Consider the following 22,368-nt stretch of genomic DNA (forward strand, 5'->3'; position numbering starts at 1 on the left):
GTGCCGGGAGTGGAGGTTGGGTTGGTGGAGGGTGTGGACCTGACGAGGGAGTCGCGGAGGGAGTGGTCTTTCCGGAACGCTGATAGGGGAGGGAAGGGAAATATATCCTTGGTGGTGGGGTCTGTTTGGAGGTGGCGGAAATGACGAAGGATGATACGATGTACCTGGAGGTTGGTGGGGTGGTAGGTGAGGACCTGTCCTGGTGGCGATTGGAGGGGCGGGGTTCAAGGGCGGAGGAGTGGGAAGTGGAGGAGATGCGGTGGAGGGCATTGTCAACCACATCTGAGGGGAAATTGCGGTCTTTGAAGAAGGAGGCCATCTGGGTTGTTCGGTATTGGAATTGGTCCTCCTGGGAGCAGATGCAGCGGAGGCGAAGGAATTGGGAATATGGGATGGCGTTTTTACAGGGGGCAGGGTGGGAGGAGGTGTAATCTAGGTAGCTGTGGGAGTCGGTCGGTTTATAGTAAATGTCTGTGTTGAGTCGGTCGCCCGAGATAGAAATGGAGAGGTCTAGGAAGGGGAGGGAGGAGTGTTAGTAAAGTGGATGAACTGTTCAACCTCCTCGTGGGAGCATGAGGTAGCGCCGATACAGTCATCGATGTAGCGGAGGAAAAGATGGGGGATGGTGCCAGTGTAGCTGCGGAAGATGGACTGTTCCACATATCCGACGAAGAGGCAGGCATAGCTGGGGCCTATGCGGGTGCCCATGGCTACTCCTTTGGGGCATAGCTGGGGCCCATGTGGGTGCCCATGGCTACTCATTTGGGACATAGCTGGGGCCCATGTGGGTGCCCATGGCACCTTCCACCCCGACCTCAAATTTACCTGGACCGTCTCAGACTCCTGCCTCCCCTTCCTAGATGTCTCCATTTCTACCTCGGGCGACCGACTCAACACGGACGTTTACTATAAACCATTCCCAACGCCCCTCCCCTAAGTCCTTCCTCCCTACCTTTATCTCAGCCTGCTTGGCACACCTTCCTCATTCCTGAAGAAGGGCTTATGCCCGAAACGTCAATTCTCCTGCTCCGTGGATGCTACCTGACCTGCTGCGCTTTTCCAGCAACACATTTTTGAACTCAGAAAGGGGCCAAGATGGACCATCTACTCGGGACTTATTGCTGAAGATGGATGCAAAGACTTCAGCCTTGTCTTTGACATGCTGGGCTCCACTATCATTGAGGATGGAAGTCATGATTTGGAGATGCCGGTGTTGGACTGGGGTGTACAAAGATAAAAAATCACACAACACCAGGTTATAGTCCAATAGGTTTAATTGTAAGCACTAGCTTTCGGAGCGCCGCTCCTTCATCAGGTGGTTGTGGACACAATCTGTTGAATTATAACCGAGTGTTATGTGATTTTTAACATTAAGGATGGAGATATTTACAGAGCTTCCACCAGCTGTTAGTTTTTAATTGTCCATAATGTACGACTGAAAGTGGCAGGATTGAAGAGTTTAGACCTGATCCATTGGTTGTGGGATTGCTTAGCTCTGTTTCACTTGCTTCTTCTGTGGTTTGGCACTGATGTAATCCTGCATTGTTGCTTCACTACATGGACACCTCATTTTTTTTAAGAATGCCTGGAGTTGCTCCTGACATGCCCTTCTGTGCTCTTTATTGAACCAGTTGATCCCCTGGCTTGATGCTAGAGTGAGGAATAAGCCGAACCATGAGTTTCAGATTGTAGTTGAGCACAGTTCTATGGCTGATAATGTCCTTGTTCTGGATTGATGGACCTGTTTGAAGGGGGGCTAAAGTGAGGACTGCAGATGCTGAAGATTAACAGTCAAGATTAGAGTGGTACTGGAAAAGCACAGCAGCGTTTTGGGCAGGAGCCCTTCATCAGGAATCGTGGGCTTCACCAGGAATGATTCTTGATGAAGGGCTCCTGCCCGAAACATGGATTTTCCTGCTCCTTGGATGCTGCCTGACCTGCTATGCTTTTCCAGCACCACTCTAATCTGGACCTGTTTGAAGTCTACTCCATCTAGCATGGTGACAGGGCCACACACATAATGGAAAGTATCCTCAATTTGAAGAGCAGGTTTCACCTCCACAAGGGCTGTGCAGTTGTCACTCTTAGTGATACTGTCATGGACAGACAAACCTGCAGCCTGCAGATTGCTGGAGATGAGGTCAAGAGCATTTTTCCTCACCACTTGCCTCAGAACCTGTCCAGCAGCTGTGTCCTTCCAGACTCAACCAGATCAGTCAGCAGGGGTGCTGCCCAGTCAGTCAATCTGGATGATGGACATTGAAGTCATCCACCCAGAGTAAACTCTGTGCCCTTGCCACCCTCATTGTTCCCTCCTAGTGAAGTTCAACATAGAGGAAAACTACTTCAGCAGCTGGGGAGGGTGGCATTTGAGGAGAGTAAGGAGCAAATAGGAAAGAGGCTTCACTGCTCGTGTTTAACCTGACGCTATGACATTTCATGGAATCCAGAGACAAAGTCAAGGCCACCCAGGGTAACCTCTTCCCAACTACACCCTATCACCAGAGATGCTACCTTCCTGCAGGTGGGACAAGACTAATGATAAGGGAGTAGCAACAACCACACATGTGCGGCATTGGCCAGGAATCAACCATTCTACAACATCTGTTTCCTTCAGCACCTACTAGCCTGGTTTATCAGAGTGCACTTCAGTCCAGCTGCCCCTGTCGGTATCCCTGTGCTAAAATACTCAGGCTGCACTAAAGAGGAATTTAAATAACTTTCAGTAACAACAATATCATTAATACAGTCGGTGACGGACTAACTTGTAACAGTAGTTGGCTTTGTGGACATAATATCGGCACATAGTTCCATCATCAGGAGGAAAGCCAGCCATGAAGCATGTTGGGGACAGGTTGTAGCGCCCAATTCTAACATATTCATCATTCTCCCTGGGGACGATGGGTTCAATAACAACCTTGTCACCTGCAGCAAAGGATAAACATGGATACTTAGTGCACAATGAACAGTGAAGATCTGTGTACTGTCAATAACAAATGCAACAAATTAGATGAATCAGAGATCATACTTTGGGGGGAAAACCCATTAGAGGATCTATGTACCATTCGGCTGCTAAAGTTAATGGGAATTAATTTTAGTCTAACCAGGTTCAAATGTAAAATAGGTTAGGAAAGATTAGCAACAGTGTATGCCACCTCACCAGTTTGCATGTACATGGATTAGATTAATATCCTCTCTGTCAACACTCTACACATGCCTAGAGGTATGAGAGGCACAAGGAAGCCAGAAGCTAACCTGAGGCCAGAGCTGATGAAGGAGTGGCGCTCAGAAAGCTAGTGCTTCCAAATAAACCTGTTGGACTATAACCTGGTGTTGTGTGATTTTTAACTGAAGCCAGAGGCTATAGTTTAAGGTGCACCAGTCTGTGTCAAGTATTTCTGATCTGAAGACTCTCCCATTCCTATCACCTGCTGTAGGTGTATTGGAAGGATTTACAAGCTGATTATCAAATTGTGTAGTGGCATTATTACTTGCTTCTTCCATGGACATCAAGTCGAGAAAGGGGCCGTGAACCTGGACAGGCAGGGATATTGTCGCCTGTGCCACAAGACATTGATTTTAATTAACATTACCCTCTCATATAAATCAAGTACCTTTCAACAATTGTATCAATGGTCGATGGAGTACTGTGGTTGGATAAGTTCATTTTCTTAAAATATGTCCAATGTGCTGAGAATACAACAAAACCCTCCCTTTTCCATTTCCACTGCCAAGATTAGTATCAAACCCTCTCACTGCAGGTCAATGCCAAGTTGGCTGCTCCTTTTACTGTCCATTTGTCATGGCCCTCCCAAGAGCGCTCACTATTACGTTAGCATATTATTCCATTCCCTACAATCATCTTTGAAAATAATGGGAGTGAGTTGATTAAACCATCTATAATTTATCCCAATGAGCTGCTTGGACCCATCATTGAGTCATGGAGATACACGGTACAAAAACAGAGCCTTCTGTCCAACTTATCCATGCAGACCAGATATCCTAAATTAATATAGTCCCATTTATTTGCACTTGGCCCTATCCCTCTAAATCCTTCCATCCAGATGTCTTTTAAATGTTGAAATTGTACCAGCCTCCACTACTTCCTCTGGCAGCTCATTCCAAATAAGCGCCACCCTCTGCGTGAAAAGTTGCCCCTTAGGTCCCTTTTAAATTTTCCCCCTCTCACTATAGATCTATGCCCTCTAGTTCTGGACTTCCCCACCCCTTGTCTATTTACCCTATCCGTGCCCCTCATGATTTTATAAACCTCTATAAGGTCACCCTTCACCCTCTGACGCTCCAGGGAAAACAGCCCCAGCCTATTCAGCCTCTCCCAATAGCTGAAATCCTCCAACCCAAATCTTTCAGATTGCTTCTTGAACAGAATTTCCTTCAGAAAAATCCTATGAATACACCCCTGTATCTAAAGCTTCTTCTAGATACAGCTTGTCAGCAGCAAAGATGCCTTCAACCACCTGTTTTTACTGTCCACGCTTCCCAGACCAATGCACAGCATTAATTATTGACTCCCATTAAAAGTATGATGAACTTTGCCATGTTAGAATAGCCACCTGAAAGACTGGTATATACACTATTACTAAAAAAAGGACGTGTATAGAATGCTGGACCAGATCCAACACTGGAAACATAGGTATGCGTTTTTCAGAATTTCATTTGGCGAATGTTTTATTTGCTCTCCACACCTATGCTTCCATTCATGTTTCGGACAGCTGCATGGATCTCTAAGATCTCTGAATGGCTGGCTGATAATCAAATCTGCCAGGCTGCTTTCTGCCATCTGACCGGGGAACACATAACCTACTCACAGGGAATACTGCTTCAGACTTCCTCAATAAAAGCAGTCAGCTCCACTATGTTATACCTGGAGTCAAGCCTAGTCTGACTACACCACCAGTTTAACTGGCATAACTTGTCGGTTTCCTCTCTCGATGCAAAATCATTTTTCTGTGAGAACCTGTTTCAATGAACTGGGACGTGAATAACACTTTCCGTGTAGCCATGATGTGGAGGCACCGGAGTTGGATGCGGGTGGACAAAGACAGAAGTCACATGACACTCAGTTATATTCCAACAGGTTTATTTGAAGTCACAAGCTTTCAGAGCGCTGCTCCTTTGTCGGGTGAAGTCTAACCCTCCATCTTCACCTGACGAAGGAGCAGTGCTCCGAAAGCTTGTGACTTCAAATAAACCTGTTGGACTATAACCTGGTGTTGTGTGACTTCTGAAACTTTCCAAGGAGGACTGTTGATCAAAATTCACGACTAATGTTTACTATCTAACCTTTTGCATTTAAATTCCCTTTCGTCTATCATACATTGTCAAATTCTTTAGCATCTTACCATAGAAAATCTTTGACGTGCATTATAAAGATGCTTGTCAGTTTCTCTCTATATACTAGTAGAACATTATTGCAACTATTTTAAGCTCAATGTAACTTTCTTTCAGCAAGTGTTTAGTGATTGTAGGGGATGGTGAGGGGGTTACTAACTGAGAAATACCATACCATGCTGCATCATTCAACCCATAAACACCTTTGTTCATTTCTATTTTCCATAGCTTCCCTTCTATATCACTCATTTCTTTAGGTGTTTCAGAAATATTTCCCCTTGAAATCTTTCACCCTGCAAAAATAGACATCAGAACATTTCCACGTTTCCTGCAGTGTAATACTACTCTAACAGCCTGATCTCCAAGTTTCTCTTCAAATCCCTGAGCCATTGTATGTCCCATTTTTCTTGTGTATATCCATTTGAATGATAAGGCTGCTCATCCCCTTTCTACTATACCAAACTATTTCCTGCTTACTCTTTATCCGCCATTCTTTATCAACATAACCTAGAGTTGGTTTGTAACCTGAAAACTCCCAGTCATAAGGGATTCTACTTACTGTGGCATTCCCAGCCAGTTCCATAGTCCTTGTTCCTATAAAACTGTCACATCTACTCATCTTCCTATTTAGTTCTTGGATTACTACTATAAAATCTCCCCCTCCTAGGATTATAATTCCTTGTGCACGCTTGCAATCTCTTCCTTCATCCATATTCAAGGAACCTGGTCCACTTCCAAAACCTGCACTGCATTCCCTGGCCTTCCTCAGCTTTCTTTCATTTTTCCAATCGATGGATCTTACCTCCTGACTCTCATCTTTCACATTTAGTCAATAATTGTATTTGCTGATGTCATTTCCTGCTCTCCCTGTAATGGTGGCATTCCTCTATTCTCAGACCCCCTGGTGGCACCTGATACTTTAGAGGTCGTTCTGCTATAATGCAGTTTCGTTAATGCAAATTCATTAGGTTTCGTTAACACAAAGTGACAAACTGGGGACACTGTTTCTAAAGCGCAAACTTTTAAAATGCATGTTGGCTGTAACGTGATTACATCACCAATATTTTAAGTGCTGTTTCTAAAGCGCAATTGTTCTACAATGCGGGGTTGCACTATACTATCTATACTGCCAATTTTCAGTAGTTGCCTACTTAGGTAATAGCCTTATCCCTGTATCTCTGTATCATGCTGTCTGCATTCAGTCATTTTGCATCAGTGATAGTCTGGTCCTCACAATTGTCCAGCAGATGCTATATGAAGTTCATGGTGCCTCATCACTTGTTTCTGTAAGTGTGCAAGCAGTTTCAAGGTCATACCTTATTTTTACTTTAAGTAATAAGGATGTAACCCACTTCCCTAGCTCTACATCATTTTTCTATTGATCAGAAGGTTTAGCATCATAGAACATCGGTGAGAAATTACATCTTGATACTTTCAGCCATTCTTCTCAAAACTAACTCAAATTACAAGCTTCTATCTGAAAAGAACCTTTAGTTTCCAATCTCCACCTTTAGGCAACCATCTCTGCTTCACTGTCAATTTGGATCTAAGCCAGCAATGAAATACAAACCAAGTACATTGTGCATAGAGATTAATAACTAATCAGTCTTACAGCTCCTTCTACACACCAGTCCCACCTTTTAATCAATCTGTTCAGGAGTGTTATGACACATCTTGAGAGGAGGCAGGACTTGAACCAAGGCTTCCTGTCTCAGAAGTAGGAACACTACTACCACACCATGAGAATCACTATCCCCTTCCCATCTACCCAGTCAATGGTGATTTCTCAACCTGTTTAAAGATGTTATTTGATAATGCTGGAGCAGGTGGGATTGGAACCTAGCTCTCCTGGCTGAGAGGTATGTACCCATTACCGCTGTATCCATGTACCCACAACAAGCACTCATTACTTAAACACAGTTTATTTTCCCCATCACCAGATCACCTGTGGTATTTTTCTTTCATCTATTACCTTTAATGCAGTCAATGAATTAATCTAAGAATCCCAATCATCTGCTTAACTGCTTCCTATATGAAGCACTGCCCAAAAACTGTTTCAAGATCCGATTTCCATGGTGATCAAGGTGGGTTTTAAGGACCTCAGAGGTAAAACCATCACGTCCCAACATAATGCACCATCCGATTCCCTGCAAAAATATTACAGTTATAACCATATTGTTCCTTCACTGTCACTGGATCAAAATCCGAGAACTCCCCACCTAGCAGCACTGTGTGTACCTGCACCACAAAGACTGCAGTAGTTCAAGGTGACAGATCACCTTTCTCAGGAGTAATTGGAGATGGGCCTAGCCAGTGTCGATGACCCCATGAATAAATGCAATGCAACGCCTGCACCCACAAGATAACCTTGTCACTATGGATGTAGCAATTTATTTGGATTCAAGGATGAAGAAAAGCTTCACCCTCAACCTTGAGAAAATTGTTTTGGACCCAAATTATATTTACTACTCCAACATAGCCCTTCAAAACCAGACTTAGCAAACAGTCTCAGATAAGCTAACCCTGTGGCCTTGGAAACTAGTCCCTTCACCTTTAGGGAACCAATCCCTTGAACCTTGTGAACCAGTTGCTTGACCCTTACATACCAGTCTATGACAACGAAGCTTGGGATCCTTAGCAACCAGCTCTGGGGTCCTTAGCAACAAGTCCTTTGACCTTTAGCAACCAGTACCTTTGCCCTAGGCCTTCAGCAACAAGTTCCCTGGACAAACAGTTCCCAAGCTCTTTATTATTTTGATTGCTCAAGACAAATTGCAAATGGGAAAAGCTCAACATAAGGACTGTATTTCGACCTACCTGCTTTGAGATGGTTCACGCCACAGGACACTTTACACACAGTCCCTGCTGCTTCATGCCCAAGAACAAGGGGTTTCTTGACGACCCAATCCCCAAACTTTCCTTCACACCAGAAATGGATATCTGAACTACAGATCCCAACAAAACCCATCTTCACAAGGACATCTGAAATGAACAGCACAGCAATAAGATAGGGTTTTGTGCTTACATTGTGGAATGAAAGTAAAAATGTTAAAATCTTGTAAAGATTGGAACAACACACAATTTTGCTTAACTTGATATAGAAACAATATAATCTGTATAAAATATTAATTAATTAATTAATTCATCTGTCAATCAAGATTTGGGGGTCTGGGTAGTGGCAGAGGTCTCATTGTGGAATCAGTGCCTGATTGAGAACACTCTTCAGGCAGGTGCCAGGGGTCAAGGTGTGAGGTGTAACTCACCTCCCGATCCTCCCAAATCCTTTGCTCGATGAAGCTGCCAGGTTATCCTGACACACAGCACTCCAGGGTTAAAGGTGAAAAACCGCAAGAAGACTTGGACCTGGCAACGATTCTATCTAGAGTTCCAACCCCACTCCTTGGAGCGGGTTAATCTCCTGCGCATCATCCAGTCTCAGTTAAAGCCAGAATTAGATGTGTCAACAACGGGTCTGGGTGGGGAAACAGAATTGTTCAGGTCTTAAACCCCACCCTGCCCAAACCTGTCTGTTTTTTGGTGACATTAAATGTTTGAACAACCAGCTTGGTTATATTTGACTTCAACATACTAATCAAATTCAGATAACAAGAGGAAGCAAGGTATTAAGTACTGGAGCTAGCCAATGGATATAGTTACCATCCTAGAGTCTCACACATTTGGATTATTTTGTCTCTGGTTCAGAAAGCCCTACAACACGGAAACAGGCCCTTCGGTCCAACTCATCCATGCTAACCAGGTTTCTCAACTTAATCTAGTCCCACTTGCCTGTGTTTGGCCCATATCCCTCTAAACATTTTTTATTCGTGTGTCTGTCCAAATGTTTCTTTAAACGTTCTAACTTTAACTTGGAGAGAGGATCATTTCAAAGGAGTAGTCCAGAGTTCAACTGGCAACTTGAAGGATATTTTGTTTTGAAAAATTAATGTCATTTTATTCAGGAAACATGTGTTCAGCCCAGGCACTGCATTGCAGTGCGACATGCATCAAAATATCAAAATGTACACTCAGAAAGCAGGTTGAAAATTTGCAATCACATATTGACAAAAGTAAACAAAGAAATTCTACAGGGAAGTGATCCAGAGATATTAAAGGAAGGGTAATGCTGAATTAATTGTTTTTTATTCTTATATGGGATGTGGGCATTGGTGGCAAGACCGGCATTTAGGTCATAGAGATGTACAACACGGAAACAGACCCTTCGGTCCAACCCGTCCATGCCAACCAAGTATCCCAACCCAATCTAGTCCCATCTGTCAGCACCCAGTCCATTTCCCTCCAAACCTTTCTTATTCATATAACCATCCAGATGCCTTTTAATCACTGTAACTGTGCAGATTCACTGCTGTGACAGGCAGCAGTGTTGGTTTCTTTCTCTGATCATATGGTCTCTGCCTTTGTCTATCTCCCTCCTTTTTAAAGTGCTGTTGTTTTTATCTTTTTGCCCCTCAATATTCCAAAACAATACAACAGCTTATAAAACAGTAATTGCTACTCCTGGAATTTGAGGAAATTGTTACCCATCACTGGCAGCCCTTGAACTGAACCAAAAACAGAGAGCGCTGGAGAACCTCAGCAGGTCTGGCAGCATGTGTGGAGAGAGAAACAGAGTTAATATTTTGAGATGTCTTCTGAAGAAGGGGCATTGGACTCGAAACACTGACTCTGCTTTCTCTCTAGAGATGCTGCTAGACGTGCTGAGTTTCTCCAGCAATTCCTGTTTTTCACTTCAGGTCTTCAGCGCCTACAGTTCTTTGTTTTGTTTTAGCCTTAAACTGATTGGCTCTCTCGGCTATTTCAGGCCTATTCCTGCTTCTAATTTGAATGCTTCTACAATGGTTGATGAGTTTAGAGACATCGTAATCCATGAAAAGACATTTAAAATGTATACGTTAATATCGCTGTTAAAAATTACACAAAACCAGGTTACAGTCCAACAGGTTTGATTGGAAGCGCGCTAGCTTTCGGAGCGCTGCTCCTTCACCAGGTGATAATGGACTCCACAACCTGAAGGAGCGGTGCTCCGAAAGCTAGCGCGCTTCCAATTAAACCTGTTGGACTATAACCTGGTGTTGTGTGATTTTTAACTTTGTACACCCCAGTCCAACACTGGCATCTCCAAATCATTAATATCTCCGATACTTGCTGAAATGGATAAAATGCTAGGTGGACTGAAAGAAAAGGTTATTTAAATGCACATAACTAACATGAAGAAGGAAAGGGCATGAAGACAGATTTGAAGATTGACTAAATACATCTGTCTGCAAGAAAAACTGCACAGGAATGGAGAATCACCAGCAAATCAGGATGTACATGCTTCAGACATGTCAAAAAATTTTCTATGACGACATAACTTTACAGCACTGGAACTCTGCTTCCTTGATCAGCTTCTTCTGGGGAGCAGTAAGCAGCAAATTTCCAAGCTGTGCAAGGCCTAATTTTCCATTCAAGAAATAAAGTTGTCTTCTTGAGTCATTTCTGCCTCACGGTAGCAATGTCAACTTCAGGATCCACCTCTAATCAGCAGCTATGCTAAAGTTATATTGTGTGAATTAGGAGCTAGGATCTGATTGGCACTGCAGAATAGATTTCTGCAGCTTAAAGCTACTCAATAGAACCCAGGAGTTCATGGAGGATGGCACAGTGGTTAGCACTGCTGTCTCACAGCACCAGGGACCCAGGTTCGATTCCAGCCCTCGGGTGATTGTGCAAACTCCACACATTCTCCCCGTGTCTGCGTGGATTTCCTCCCACAATCCAAAGATGTGCAGGTTAGGTGAATTGGCCATGCTAAATGGCTCACAGTGTTCAGGGATGTGTAGGTTGGTTGCATTAGTCAGGGGAAATGTAGAGTAATAGGGTAGGGGAATATGTTTGGGTGGGTTACTCTTCAGGGGGTCGGTGTGAACTTGTTGGGCCGAAGGGCTTGTTTCCGTGCTGTAGGGATTCCATGATGAAGGACTCCAGGCAACACTAGAAGATTACCATCTTTATGTTCTTATGACTTCTTAGTGCCATATCATGCTCTAACTGATGTGTGATATGTTACAGTGCTCTACAATTTTATCAGTCTCCAATTTTGCAAAGAACTCTTTCAGCTTTTCACTTTCTACTTTAATATCTGTTTTGGACCAGGCCAGATCCCCTCAAAACATTTCAAGAAAGTAGCCCAGGCCTTAACTTTGCTAGTTGTTTTCAGCAGGTGTAAGGTGGATATTCCAGGAGGGATGCAGCTGGTCAAACCACTTAGTTTTAAACAAAACAATTTATTTGCAAGATTACCAAATGAAACACAACCAAAAGAGAACAGAATACAGAATAACTTAACCCATCCGAAAACTCAACAAATTATCCCACCTTAATGCTGGTGTTCCCAATACTTGCAACGAACCCCATAAACACCCCTTGGCACAAAAGGTAAAATCAAACACAGGGTCTTACAGGAGAGAAGTCAAAGAGAGAAAGTATCAGCATGGACCTGCTTCTGGGGATCCAGCAGCTTTTTCCACACTACCGCTAAAAACCAAACCAAACCAGAGTAATGCTGAGCTGGGAGAACTGGCCACTCTCCTTTCATTGTCCAATCATTTTTTTTTAATTAAAAGCCTTCTGCCTGAGCAATATCTGTTAGCTATAATTAGATTGGCCCTGAAACCCCTCAACCACAGACTTTTCAGAGCCTGTGTCTTTTTACAACCTCTCTGAAAAAAAAGCTAAGGACAACATAACCTTGTTAAAGGAGCAGCATCGTCTTATGTCGATGAATCAATACTGAATTCCTACATACACACATTGCGATTTTCATTCTTTCCCAGACTTTCACATATTTCTGTTTTCTGTTTCAAAGTCAAAACAACATGCTTTCCCTTTAGAGCTCGGGTGGCAATCACATTAGAGGACATAGCTGATTGGTGGGTGAAAGGTTTTGGATCTAATACGATCACAACTTCAATGAGCTGTGACTGTAATGGCGGCTGCATGGGGGTGGGGGTTGGTGGGTCACACTGTTAGTGGGGATGATGAGGAATACCCCCATACCTGGTAAACAAATGCAGAATGGAACATTTTTGAAGAAATTTTATAAAAATGGCAAATTTTTGTTGAAACTTTTGCTGGTTGCATGAATAATTCTGGACATTGGGTACTGACTAAGGGGAAGCTCACTGCAATAACAATTTTTGATACGTATAACACTGTTTAAAGACCTTAAGCAGGATAGACAGACTTACCGCCAGGGCAGAGTTCTGGGACTGGACGTTTTTCCTGTGAATGAAGAAAAAAAGCCTTTTAGAAAGAAGTCAGGTTCTCACGAGCTAAGCTATGTATGATCAAATAAGAGGCAATAGTAGGTCTTGATGCTAATTATGTGTGAGCTGGAAATACAGAAGAAGAAAATACAAAGTGGGTGTTGAGCTCTCTCTTTCCAATGGCTCTTTGTATTTCCCTGGTCATAAAGGTAGATGAAGGAGGCCATTTCCATCTTAGCTGATCAAAAATCCTGCAACTCACCTGTCATTTCCTCTATCTGGGTCTACAACATACCTAAATGCTTGCTGTAATCTACTCTATCCCTGAATGAGTTTCCATTTTCTCATGCGTTCCCTACATGAATAGGTTTATCCTGGCACAACTACAAATTTGCATTTTAGCTCAATCCAATGGCAGCTTATTCCATGTCTTCATTAACATTATAAAAAGAAAGGAACATGAAAAATAAGCGCAGAATTACACCATTTGATCTCATGAGTCTGATCCATCATTCAATGAGATCATGGTTACTCGGATTGGCCTCAAATTCACTAACCTGCCTGTCAACTCCACAGTCCTTGACTCCCTTGGAATTCAGAAATCTATCCAGCTCAGCCTCAACATTGAGGTATTGCTCCTAAATACTTGGTCTAAATACTTGGTCCAAATTATGTTACGTGGGGTATATACAATCTATAGAACAACTCCTCCCTGTTATAGATTGTAAGTTTGCTCGCTGAGCTGGTAGGTTTGTTCTCAAACGTTGAATTCCCATGCGAAGTAACATCAGTGAACCTTCTTTTGCATGGGAATTCCTAGATGTCTGGCATTCAAACCAGAACTCCCATCAATAACCACACCGATTTGAACCCCATTTGTCAACCTCTAAGAAAAAGAACCGGAAATGATATCACCCACTGGAACAGACCAAGACCCATAAATAGAAAGCAGGACAGAACACCTGCGCTTCAATGGAAGCTCACTGATGATGTTACCTGGCATGGTGACAAAACGTCTGAGAACAAACCTAACCAGCTCAGCAAGCAAACTTACGACTTCAACATCAACCTGAGTTAAAAATCTTCTCAAAAGTCGCATGGAGTCAGAGTTGTGCAGGACGGAAACAGACCCTTTGCTCTAACTTGTCCATGCTGATCAGACAGCCTAAATAAGTCTAGTCCTATTTGCCAGCATTTATGTGGCCCCCATTCCTAATAATTGTTCATTACACTTTAGGGCCGGATCATAAATCTGCCAGAAGCCTTACTCGTTGGCCATTTTGCAAAATAGTTTTTGATTTTTTTTGTGGTGTTATTAACTATTAGCAAAAAATACAAAAACTATTTTGATTTTATTACTGTCACATGCACTGAGATAGAGTAGTGATTTTTTTTGTGCGTGCTACCCATACATATCACACAGTAGACTAAAGCAACACACTGAAGCAAAGTCGCACTGGTTAAAGACCAACAAATACCGAAACAGCGCGGATTGATTTGGTGGGGAGGTGTTTGATTCGGTCCCAGTGAATAAACTGCACCAATTATACGTGAACATAACACGGCAATGGCGACGTTACAGGCATCACTTGGACACGTACCTGCTGACAACAATAGGAAACTTATCCCAGCGATGGCACATCGTGAAACCAACCCAGGAGGGAAATGAATTGATCTTGTTCCCCCGCATTTCTCTGCTTAATTCCCCCACCCCCCGGAACCTTTAAGTTTTCATTTTAATATTTGGTTATAATTAAGGGGCATTGTCATGACAGAGGCTGAACGCAGAGGTAAAACAGCGTTTAGACCAGCTCCTCTATCACCTAAACTTGCTTTGATAGGTTTCATGTGCATTTCTACTTTATACCATGTCCCCCCGCAGGAAGACGTCCTTCACCCTGATGCCTTCGACCTCCTGCGGGTTCATACATGGTTGATCCATCACAGAAGAAAAACAGAAAGTGTGATTACCAGTTTCAACTCTCCACAGGCTAACACCAAAGCCATGTTGTCCTGCGCCATGTTTAGTCCTGTTAGTGGCTTCCTTCTTCTTTACTGACTGGGATCTTGGGTTGGAAGATGAGTTGAAGGATGTGTGTATCCCTCAAGTTAAGCAAACCTCCCCCTCTGCGTAAATTTCCCCTTTCCCCTGAGCTGGTTCAGATGCCCCACCCTTGCTGCACCAGCGTAACTGTGTAACTTAATTTGTGAACTTTTGCATGAAGTTTAATAAGTCTCTGTCATAGATAACATCCATAGCAACCATTGAGGCGTAGGGGGCGTGTCAACAGTTCCCATGGTGACGTCTATCGGGGGTACGTCAGTCATGACCCCTTAAGGGCCAGGACTGGTCCAATCCTCTGCTCCTCAGCAGCTTTTAAGCCAATCAAAAGCCTGATTTCCCCAATAACGGCCCCACCCACCATTCACTGAGGGGCAACTTGTTTTTGATTGGATATAAGATGAGAGGGTGGCCCACTTGGCCCTTCCAAAACATGTCATTAAACAAGGCTTCACTACCCGCAGCATTTGCAGTTGTATTATAACTGGTAGGGAAAAGGCCATCGGTGTCCACCTGAAGAGTGAGATTTTCCATTCCCCCTTTTACCCATGCTCTCTCTCCTTTGCTGCCAAAGTGCTCCTTGGCTTGAATTTCCTCTTGCCTTTTTGCTGACCATTAACATGCTCAATAGATTGCAGAAACCTGGGCTGACTGTATTCAAATTTTCCCAAGCTTCTATGACCATTCAGTGACACCACTACCCAGTTATATCCCTGTTATAAAGCAACGCTTCCTATCAGATATATCTCAGCCACCAATTCAGAGGTCCAGGAGCATGTTAATTCCATCAGCCTATGCTCAGTTCCACCAACATCTCCACTGGTGGAATTGATGGATGATGGGTGTACATCTAAAGACTTAAATGCATGGGCAAACTGCTCACTGGGTCACGGCTTCCTGGTAATCCATGTTCTGCCACTGGGTAACTCTGCATGCAAGTTGTGAAGTTGGAGGAGATTGACTTTGATAACTGGGGGGGAGAAAAATCCCTGGAAGGTGTCATTTCTGTAGGCTGCTCCTTCGACAGGGCATTGGAAGTGATGGGAAGGAATGCACAGCTCAACCGGATGAGAAGAGAACCCAGCAAAAGTGGAAACCAGCGAATCTCAGGCCGCCGCCTTCCTCCTCCGCAGAGACTGACATGCCAGCCAAGGGATCCTGAGGCCCAGCAGGTGATGCCTTGAATACAGAGTTGACCATCAAGGCTCAAACCGTCATCGCACAATACAGGAGGCTGCCTTCACTGGTAGAGCTTCGCGTTCGAGTTGCCCACCATTTCACTTTCTTGGAAGCTTGCTTCAGATTAGCAAGGAACAAAATCATTTTGCTCATGGTTCACAGCAATCATTTGAGTGGTCATTTTAAAGGTACTCTCACCAACGGTCAGAGTTAGAAACATAGCTCTGTTTAAGACACATGCATACTTCCTGTGCAGTCATAACCCTGTATGCCTCACTCTGTCTAAACACCTGACAATCTGTATTCCCATGTATGGTATGACCTGCCTGGACTGCATGCAAAACAAAACTTTTCACTGTATGCAGGTATCTGTGTCAATGAAAAGCATCAAATCAAGACACTATCTTAACCAACTTTTCAGACATACCTCTGGGACTTGAACATGGGCCTCCTACCTTAGAGTTATGGACATTACCACTACACCACCAGAAACCACGCTCTTACCCAACTCTGGTAAGGCATTTTTCTTTTAAATCAACCTACTCAGAGATGTCATTGCATACATCGGGAGTCCCACCTCTGGTGGGTCTTGGGCCTGGGTCTCCTGATTCAGATGTAGGGACACTACCATGATGTCACAAGAGCCCAAATAAGACACAAAGGTATTTTCTAATCAAACTGTTCACAGATGTCATTATATATTGCCGGAGCTGGTGGGACTTGACCTTGGGTCTCCTCGTCAAGCAGTAGGGACACTAGGACTGTGCCACAAGAGCCTTAACAAGACGCAAATAGACCAAGACCTGACTGAGAACGTCACGCTCAGTGAACTTTGTATTTACGAGCAGGGTTCTTACCGCTGTGTGTGGGTGCCTTGGGGAGGCACACCACAGTGCCCACCAACACCTTTGAGGCAATTAGAGAGACATGGGCACCACAGGGGTTGGAGTGTCTTATTTTCCACTCCAATTCCATTTCGTTTAGTATCTTCATCTTTCTTCCTTCCTGTGGTGTGTAGTACTAATAATTCATTCATTAAGTCGTCATATAGGACATCCGGTGGTGTGTTTTCAAAAAAAAAGTTCTTAATTTGATTTCTGTTTATTTAGATAAATGGGTGATTTGCTAGTGGATTTTTCAGGATAAAACACAAGCTAAATCATTGTGAAGCTACATCTGAGTCCAGGAGAAAATAAGGACTGTCATTGTTGGAGATCAGAGTCGAAAAGTGTGGTGCTGGAAAAGCACAGCCAGTCAGGCAGCATCCGAGAACCAGGAGAATCGATGTTTCAAGCATAAGCTCTTCATCAGGAATGATCATTCCTTCATCATTTTCCAGCACCACACTTTTTGACTCTACATCTGAGTCCAGCTGACCTTGGAGAGAGACAGCACACCCTATCCACCAGTCGCCTTGAAGCTTTCAGGACAGGTGGGCACCACAGGGGCTGGGCTATTATTTTCCACGCGGGTGATATTTTGATTTAGCTGTTAATTCTTCCTTTGTTATTTTGCTATTATTACGATGCCAGAGCTGATAATTTTTCTTTTTGGATTATTTGGAAAAAAACTAGAGTTTTCCATTTGGAGTTTGCCTTTGGACAGTTTCAGTAGTAAAAAGTAGTGTTTATATTACAATATAGACTTACAATAAAACACTGTAAATCTCAAAGACTTTTGCTACGTATTTTGACCTTTATTGGTCAGAGTATTGAGTACAGGAGTTGGAACGTCATGTTGCGGCTGTACAGGATATTGGTTAGACCACTGTTGCAATATTGCGTGCAATTCTGGTCTCCTTCCTATCGGAAGGATGTTGTGAAACTTGAAAAGGTTCAGAAAAGATTTACAAGGATGTTTCCAGGGTTGGTGGATTTGAGCTATAGGGAGAGGCTGAACAGGCTGGGGCTGTTTTCCCTAGAGCGTCGGAGGCTGAAGGATGACCTTATAGAGGTTTACAAAATTATGAGTGGCATAGACAGGATAAATAGACAAAGTCTTTTCCCTGGAGTTGGGGAGTCCAGACCTAGAGGGCATAGGTTTAGGGTGAGAGAGGAAAGATATAAAAGAGACCTAAGGGGCAACGTTTTCATGCAGAGGGTGGTATGTGTATGGAATGAGCTGCCAGAGGATGTGGTGGAGGCTGGTACAATTGCAACATTTAAAAGGCATTTGGATGAGTATATGAATAGGAAGGGTTTGGGGGGATATGGGCTGGATGCTGGCAGGTGGGACTAGATTGGGTTGGGATATCTGGTCGGCATGGACGGGTTGGACCGAAGGGTCTGTTTCCGTGCTGTCTCCATGACTATATGACTCTGTGACATCAGTGCATTTGAAACAACCAATATCTCCAATGCATTTCTGTTCCTACCAATTAATTTTTGTGGTGTCAGTATTTTTAAAAATGTATTCATTTTTACGGTATGTGAACGTTGCCGGCTGGGCCAGCATTTATTGCTCGTCCCTAGTTGCCCCTTGAGAAGGCAGTAGTGAGCTGCCTTCTTGAACTGTGGCAGTCCACCTGCTATGGGTTGACCCACAATGCCATTAAGGATGGAATTCTGGGAATTTGACCCGGTGACCATGAAGGAACAGCGATACGTTTCCAAGTCAGAATGGTGAGTGGCTTGGAATTGGAAAAAGCACAGCAGGGCAGGTAGCATCCGTGGAGGAGGAGAGTCGATGTTTTGGGCATCAGGACTACTTGAAAAGTCATCTCTCCTCCTGCTCTGATGCTCCCTGATCTGCTGTTCTCTTTCTAATGCCACACTTTATCGACTCTGGCTCTCTAGCATCTGTGGTCCTCACTACCTCCGAGTGGCTTGGAGTGGAAGTTAAAGGTGATGGGTGTTCCCATATATCTGCTGCCTTTGTCCTTCGAGATGGAAATGGGCATGGGTTTAGAAGGTGCTGTGTGAGGATCTTTGGTAAATTTCTGCAGTGCAAGTATGTGAAAAATTGCAAAGCTTCTCCAATTGTGTGTTCTTAAACACACTATGCCATATACGCATATATCTTGTCAAAACTTTTCATTTTGTATTCGTCAGGACATCTCACAAGAATACAAAATCAAGAGGAACCCCAACATCTGTACTCCTGCAAAATGTTCTGATGACTACAATGTGAAAGCTTCAAAAAATGTCCCTTTTTTTTCAGGAAGACTCAAATTCTGTACTACCAAAGAACTATCAATAACTTTAATTTTCACCATTAAGAAACATAAGATCGAGAGAATCAAGATCCAAAGGGTCACAAATTCAAGATGATTGCCAAAGAAGCAGTGACAACGTGAGAAAAATCTTTTTCATGTTGTGATTGGTTAGGATCTTGAATCTGCCGCCAGACAGTGTAATGGAGGTAGATTTAATCAAGGCTTTCTAAAGCAAATGAGATCATTATATGAAAATAAAATAAAAACCACGGAATACATAGAGAAGGTGAAGGGAATGAGCCTAGATAAATTGTTCTTTCAGAGCACAGGTACAGACACGATGGAGTGAATGGTCTTCATTTGTTCTGTGAACATTCTATGATGCAAAGTAGTCACTTCTCTTGCATTCTGACCATTTACCCCCATTTACACCTATTTTACATTCAAGCGTGTTCCATTGAGATTGGCAGACATATTGACACTGTAGAGGGAATGGGCGCACTTTGGGGTGAACTTTGGATTGCACCCATTGAAAAAAAATTATAGGCTGCCCCTTTATCAGATGATTCCAACCAACCTGCTCTTGATCAAAATAACTGATCCTGGAAGGCAAACCTGCAGCAAGACCAAGAAGAGAGCATTTTTCTGGAATTATTGATACCAATTGAACTTAGAAGGCACCAGTTTCTGTTACTGGATCCAAGATACTGTCAAAACATCAGTTTCTGTGAATGAATTTACACTGTAGTACAGGAGTTTCAACGTATGCGCAATTACAATACAATGTGATGACTCAATTTGTCACTGAAATGAAAAGTTGCACTTTTTCAGTGCCTTTTTTGAGTCTCTAAGACATTCCGGCACACTTTATACTTCTGGTCAGACTACATTTGGAGTATTGTGTGCAGTTTTGGGCCCTATATCTCAGGAAGATGTACTGGAGCGGGTCCAGAGGATGTTCATGAGAAATGGTTCCAGGAATGAAAAGCTTAACATATGAGGAACATTTGAGGATTCTGGGTCTATACTGAATGGAAGTTAGAAGGATGAGAGGATATCTAATTGAAACATCCAGAATATTGAATGGTCTGGACAGATAGATGTTGGGAAGATGTTTCCATTTGTAGGAGAGATTAGGACCCGAGGGCACAGCCTTAGAGTAAAGGAGGCCTTTTAGAATGGAGATAAGGAGACACTTCTTCAGCCAGAGAGTTGTGAATCTATGGAATTCATTGCTACAAGTCGCTGTGGAGGCCAGGTCATTGAGTATATTAAGACTGAGACAGATAGGGTCTTGAGTATCAAAGGGATCAAGGGTTTCAGGGAGAAAGCAGGAGAGTAGGGTGGAGAAACTTATCAGCCATGACTGAATGGCAGAGCAGACCTGCTCCTATGTCCTATGCTCCTCTGGTCTTACAGCTTTATAAAAGTTAGCTGTCGGTCATCATCTGACTGTTGCATTCTCCATGGCAACTTGGCAACAAATCAGATTCCACTTCCCAACCAATCAGCATGTTCTTCCCATGCAGTCTAAAAATGTTGTTCCATTTGACCTTGTATTTTTATGCAAATTGTCCTGATGAGTGCAAGGCAAGAAGTTTTGACAAAAATGTACCATTTTTCAACAATATCCAAATTCTGTCCTACCAAAACACTGTTTCAGTTGCTTTGGAATGTAATGATTACTTTAATATAGAAAACACACTTGCTAAACTGCACACAGCAAGATCCCACAATATGCAACATGGTAATGACCAGAAAAATCTGTTCAGTGATGTCGGGTGAGCGATAAATGTCAATCAGGCCGGAACAATAGAAGGAACTCCCCTCTTCTGCTTTAAAATAGCACTCAAAATCTCATGAGGAATCTTACCTGAATATCACAACTGAGAGATAACACCTCTCTTAGTACTGCACTGAAATCTTGATGTATATTCCTTGCTTAGCTCTCTGGAGTGTCACTTAAATCCATAAGCTTCTAACTCAATGGTAACAGCACTACCAACTGAACATCTTTGCAATAATAAAATCCCTACAGTGTAAAGCAGGCCATTCAGCAAAAGTTCACATTGACCCTCCCAAGAACATTCCACCCAGACATCCCTGTAGTCTATCCCCAGAACCCTGCATTTCCCATGGCTAATTTTACCTAGCCTACACATCCTTGGACACTTAGCATGGCCTAGCCACCTAACCTGCATATCTTTGGACTGTCGGAGGAAACCAGAGCAAACACGATAGACACAGGGAGAACATGCCACCTCTACACAGACAGTCACCTGAGTCTGGAATCAAACCTTGCTCGCTGGCATTGTGAGGTACCAGTGCCAACCACTGAGCCACCATGCCACTTGATCAATGGGAATCTGTGCAGTCCATTTACTTTATACAAACCTAGCAAATTTCAGAGCCATCAACCCAGCAAAATACTGCAAATGCTGGAAAGCTGAAACAGTATGCTGCAGATCGGAGTCTGGTATGACTCCTTTTCAGACCTGGACTCAAAATGTTAATTGTCTCTCCCTCTCCACAGTTGCTTCCAGACCTGCTGAATAACTCCAGCATTCCTGATGTTGGTTTGATGTTCACTGTAGGTCATTTGTCAGTGGAATATTCTGGTTGGATGTGAGAATCTCTCCTGCTGATTAATGTTTTGCTGCTTAAGACAATCTTTTCGTCATTTCATCAATCTCCCACTTGTCCTTTAAGACATGTCACGAGTTTAATGTCCCTTGATTGGTATTTGTGTTTTCTTTCACATTATCCCCCTTCACTTTATTCTGATAATACTGCCTGTCTGTCTTTTCATTTTCAAGCCCTTTTGACAGGCTGCCTAACCTGTTCTGTGTTTCTCACATTCTCCCCGTGTCAAATTTCCATCATTTGCTGCCCAGTGGTGGTGGTTTTTACATTACAAATTGTGATGTTGGTTAAGCATTGTGATGTCAAATGATTTACAAGACCTCTTGTTTATTTTCATTCATGTTTCCTTCAGAAAACTATGGGGAAATGTGCCTAATGAAGCATAGAGCAGAATGCCGATATTGAAACAATGATAATGGTCAGTGGGTTAAAGAACAGGAAGGGAGAGATGAGGAGAGCCATAGAGTTATAGAGTCATAGCTCACGGAAACAAACCCTTCATGCCAACCAGGTGTCCTGAACTGAAGTGGTCCCATTTGCCTGCATTTGGCCCATATCCCTCGAAACATCTCCTATCTATCTACATGTCCAAATGTCTTTTAAATGTTGTAATTATACTCACCTCCACCACTTCATCTGGCAGCTCGTTCCATGTAGCTCCATCCTCTGTGTGAAAAAGTTGCCCCGAGGTACCTTTTAAATCTTTCCCCTTT

The 22,368-nt window shown here is 43.3% G+C and overlaps 1 protein-coding gene across 1 annotated transcript in view; it reads right to left on the bottom strand.

The window, feature by feature from the left end:
* The window catches only part of LOC122542653 (sorbitol dehydrogenase-like), a 72,600-nt gene extending 59,967 nt beyond the window's left edge, over positions 1-12,633 (bottom strand). The window contains exons 1-3 of the mRNA XM_043680645.2: positions 12,600-12,633; positions 8,170-8,334; positions 2,766-2,925 (exon numbers count right to left, since the gene is read on the bottom strand). Coding sequence (XP_043536580.2) covers positions 2,766-2,925; positions 8,170-8,320 — 311 coding nt within the window. The 5' untranslated portion in view covers positions 8,321-8,334; positions 12,600-12,633. The remainder of the gene's footprint in view (positions 1-2,765; positions 2,926-8,169; positions 8,335-12,599) is intronic.
* Positions 12,634-22,368: the final 9,735 nt, after the last annotated feature.

Source organism: Chiloscyllium plagiosum, unplaced genomic scaffold, assembly GCF_037043375.1.
Source record: "Chiloscyllium plagiosum isolate Xiang-an unplaced genomic scaffold, Cpla_swu_hap1 HiC_scaffold_42, whole genome shotgun sequence".
Taxonomy (NCBI): Eukaryota; Metazoa; Chordata; class Chondrichthyes; order Orectolobiformes; family Hemiscylliidae; genus Chiloscyllium; species Chiloscyllium plagiosum.